The 4402-nt window shown below is 41.4% G+C and overlaps 1 protein-coding gene across 1 annotated transcript; it reads left to right on the top strand.

The window, feature by feature from the left end:
* Positions 1 to 1231: 1231 nt before the first annotated feature.
* Positions 1232 to 3806, top strand: LOC138847585 (cyclin-I-like). The gene is made up of 2 exons (XM_070066757.2): positions 1232 to 1540; positions 1698 to 3806. The coding sequence occupies exons 1-2, from the start codon at positions 1463 to 1465 to the stop codon at positions 2715 to 2717; spliced, it is 1098 nt and encodes a 365-aa protein (XP_069922858.1). The 5' UTR covers positions 1232 to 1462; the 3' UTR covers positions 2718 to 3806.
* The last annotated feature ends 596 nt before the right edge of the window (positions 3807 to 4402 follow it).

Genomic DNA, 4402 nt, shown 5'->3' with positions numbered 1-4402 from the left:
AATCCCAAAGTGAAATCTATTTCTGGGTGGCAAACTCCTGTCTTTCTCTAAGGCATATGTGATATCATAATATTATATTGACATAAATTGATGAAGTCAGAGTGGCCACAATTTGAGTGATTTTAGAAATTCCATTGTCTGGGGACTAGTTTGGCAAGAGAGTATAGTTAAATCTACTAGCCAAAGATCATTTTCCTCAAGAGAAAGGGACATAGCAGGTTATACTATCATCAAGATTATGTAAGTATATTATAAGGCTTCATAGGAGTACTATCATAATTTAGACTTTTTTTATAGCCTTTCTTGTTTTACCCCCATAACCACCTGTTCAGATAATATTATCAGCATTAAAATGATAGTTATATTAAAATGCTTTATAGCCACAGTTATTAATTTTAGATTAATCAGAGATGGAAACTAATTTTCATGGGTGTAAATTATGATAATTGTAGCTAGTTGAATCATTTGGAAGCTTTTGCACTTTTAGAACATATTTTTAAAACCAAAAATTAAAATGTAATATACAGTTTTGTCTTTATTGCATATAGCAATGTGTATCAAGTGTTTTATGTCCTAGAATCAAGATGGTCATAAAAATGTGCTATATATATATATATCTATATATATAGCACATTTATATATATAGCACATTTTTATGATCTTTCTATATAATATATATTATATATATATATAAAATGAAAGTGCTTAACATATACCTTCATCTATAATTCAGTATTCATTGGTGTAGATGTCTATCTGAATTTCAAGATTCTGGGTTATGCAATATAATTCTATTAATTCATCTCATTCAGAAGAGAACAAGTCCTAGGCTGCTTTCATACTCTGCTGGACTTGTGCTAACAGTGTTAAACTTCCTAAGAAACCTCCACTGTAAACTTATTACTTTTTCCCCCAAATACTCTATTTTTAATTGATAGCTGGTGGCAAAGTGCTTCTGCTTAAAACAGAAATAATCTTAAGATGATAAAACAACCCCTCCCTCCCCAGCCTTCCCCTCGAGCAGACGCGGCAGCGCCTCTGTCTCGCTTTTTCTTATTTTTTTCCCCCCTTTCCCCTTCCTTTTTTTTTTCTCCCTTTTTCTCCCCTTCCCCCCTTTCACCATTTCCCCTCGGAGGCGCTTCCCCCGGGCAGGGGCAGAGCCGGCCTCACCCCCCGCCTCTCCCCGGCCCCCGCCGCCCTATGGCGAGAGGGAGCCCCCTCCTCACCCGGGCACCAGCGGCGGCCGTTGGAGGAGCGGGACCGGCGGCGGCGGCCTCACGTCCAGGGTCACCATGGAACTAACTCGCTGAGCGCCTGGCCGGCCGCAGGCGTGTGTCCCGCCCGAGTGCCTGCGCCCTCCGTGCCCCGCTCCCCCTCTTCTCCCTCCTCATCGGCCGGCTCCGTGTCCCGCGCGCCCCGACGTCGCGCGCTGAGGAGAATGAGGCGGTGACGGGGCCCCCGGATGACCCCGCGTCACCCCTGTGAGGCCTACAGCTCTGCCGGGGTGGAGGAGGAGGAGGAGGAGGAAGAGGAGGAGAAGGTAGCTACATCAAGCTGGGTGGCAGGCAGCTCCAAAGGATATCATGAAGTTTCCAGGACCCTTGGAAAACCAGAGATTGTCTTTCCTATTGGAAAAGGCAATCTCTAGGGAAGCCCAGATGTGGAAGGTGACTGTGCCGAAATTCCCTACAGATCAGAATGTTTCTCCATCCCAGAGAGATGAAGTAATTCAGTGGCTGGCCAAACTCAAGTACCAGTTCAATCTTTACCCAGAAACGTTTGCTCTGGCTAGCAGTCTTTTGGACAGGTTTTTAGCTACTGTAAAGGCCCACCCGAAATATTTGAGTTGTATTGCCATCAGTTGTTTTTTCCTAGCTGCTAAGACTGTTGAGGAAGATGAGAGAATTCCAGTACTGAAGGTATTGGCAAGAGATAGTTTCTGTGGATGTTCCTCATCTGAAATTCTGAGAATGGAGAGAATTATTCTGGATAAGTTGAATTGGGATCTTCACACAGCCACACCATTGGATTTTCTTCACATTTTTCATGCCATTGCAGTGTCAACTAGGCCACAGTTACTGTTCAGTTTGCCCAAATTGAGCCCATCTCAACATCTGGCAGTCCTCACCAAGCAACTGCTTCACTGTATGGCCTGCAGCCACCTTCTGCAGTTCAAAGGATCCATGCTTGCTCTGGCCATAATTAGTTTGGAAATGGAGAAACTCATTCCTGATTGGCTTCCTCTTACACTTGAACTGCTTCAGAAAGCACAGATGGAGAGCTCCCAGCTGATCCACTGTCGGGAGCTTGTGGCACACCACCTTTCTACTCTGGAGTCTTCCCTGCCTCTAAATTCCGTTTATGTCTACCGTCCCCTCAAGCACACCCTGGTGACCTGTGACAAAGGAGTGTTCAGATTACATCCCTCCTCTGTCCCGGGCCCAGATTCCTCCACGGACAACAGCAAGCCAGAAGTGCCAGTCAGAGGTACAGCAGCTTTCTACCATCATTTCCCAGCTGCCCTTGGGTGCAAGCATACCTCTGCTAAACGCAAAGTAGAGGAAATGGAAGTGGATGACTTCTACGATGGAATCAAACGGCTCTATAATGAAGATAATGCTTCAGAAAACGTGGGTTCTGTGTGTGGCACTGATTTATCAAGACAAGAGGGACATGATTCCCCTTGTCCACCTTTGCAGCCTGTTTCTGTCATGTAGTTTGAATGGGTATTACCTTCAAGTACAAACTAAGGTAGACCACTCTAGAAATGAGAACACGGAAAAATCAGGAAAGGCTATAGAAAGATATATACCTTATCAGGCTGATCTGAAGTGAGCCAGAAACAAATCCCCCCATTTAGTTATGTGGCTAATTGTAATTCAGTACTTCACATAAAGACAGCTATATTGAGATAGATACATATATCTATCTACTTCAGAAATATCCAAAATTTTTTAAAAAAAGTAAAAAATCCCCTTGTAGTCAGTTCTGCTCTTCTGTTAAAATGTAGCTTGCCCTGTGTCAAAATTTTTCTTTAAATTTTAGAATTCATAGCTTGCAAATCCTATCCCCAGCATCCAAATTTTCCTGTTGCTTTTGCCTGCTTCTCCATTGAATAATGAATTTTATGCATGTTGATCTATACCCCAATATCCACCGAAAAGGGCCCCACCCCCAATTTTTAAAACAATTATTTCAGCTTAATGGCCATGTTTAATCCTGATTCAAATTCTACCTAGTTTGAGAAAGGTACTATGGAATTGTCCTGTGTGAAGTAAGAAGTGGTAATAGGAAAATTGCTCACAATACCACTTTGCTTATTTCAGTTTCTATTGTTTGAAAGCAAAAATCACTGTCTTTAAGAGATGCTTTTTAAAGTGGCACATATTAGGTCACCCATAGATTTGCTGAAAGCATTTTTGACATTTGTATATAAAAGAATTTGTGATAAAGTAAATATATCAAGGTGCTCACCAAAGAAATATGTAACAACTAAAATTAGGTTTTTGTAACTGATGGGTTTCCACTCATTTATAATCAGTAGGAGAATGTCTAGATGTTGGGCAGCTCTATGATTTGAGTGTTACATGTACTAACTAAATTCAGTACCCTAGTTTTAATTCTGTATTGGGATTTTCTTGATGAAAGTTACTTCCCATCTCCCCAACCTACCTTTGTTCCTCTTAATGACTTCTGGATCCTGAGCTCCCTTTGCAGTCTGAAGGCGGCACTACAGTCAGAACCATGTCCTGATGTTAAAAGCCTCTGGTAGCAATAAAAGTTGTCCTTAAAAAAAAAAAAAAAAAGATGATAAAACAAGCTGTAATTAACATGTTCCAATCATAAACATCACTAGAATGGAGAACTCAATGCTCTGTTAAAGAGTAATGAAGCATCAAGCTATGGATGTATCTCAGTGGATCCCTGGTGGTGGAACATGTTGTGGATAATAAGAGCATTGACAGATTTGCAAGTCTTCAATTAATGACATAAAGTGTATAATAATTCAATTCAATAGACAATATAGTCAGTTTGAATACTTCTAATCAAAGTGGAAAAAATTCCTCTTACATTAGTAAGCACCAAATCACAAGGGTACTTATATCATACAGGATGCATTGATGAGTAGTAACCCACTTTTATCATTTAAAACTTACTTTACTAGAAATCATGGACTTTGCATTTGGTTAAACTTATTTTTTTAAAAAAAGATTTATTCATTTATATGGAAGTCAGAGTTACACAGAGAGAGAAGCAGAGGCAGAGGCGGGGGGGTCTTCCATCTGCTGGTTCACTTCCCAATTGGCTGCAACAGCTGGAGCTGTGCTTATCCAAGGCCAGGAGCCAGGAGCTTCTTCCAGGTCTCTCACATAGATACAGGGCCCCAAGAATTTGGGCTATC

This window comes from Oryctolagus cuniculus, chromosome X, assembly GCF_051225735.1.
Source record: "Oryctolagus cuniculus isolate XC-2025 breed Fujian yellow rabbit chromosome X, ASM5122573v1, whole genome shotgun sequence".
NCBI classification, from domain to species: Eukaryota; Metazoa; Chordata; class Mammalia; order Lagomorpha; family Leporidae; genus Oryctolagus; species Oryctolagus cuniculus.
This window is presented reverse-complemented; position numbering and strand designations above follow the sequence as displayed.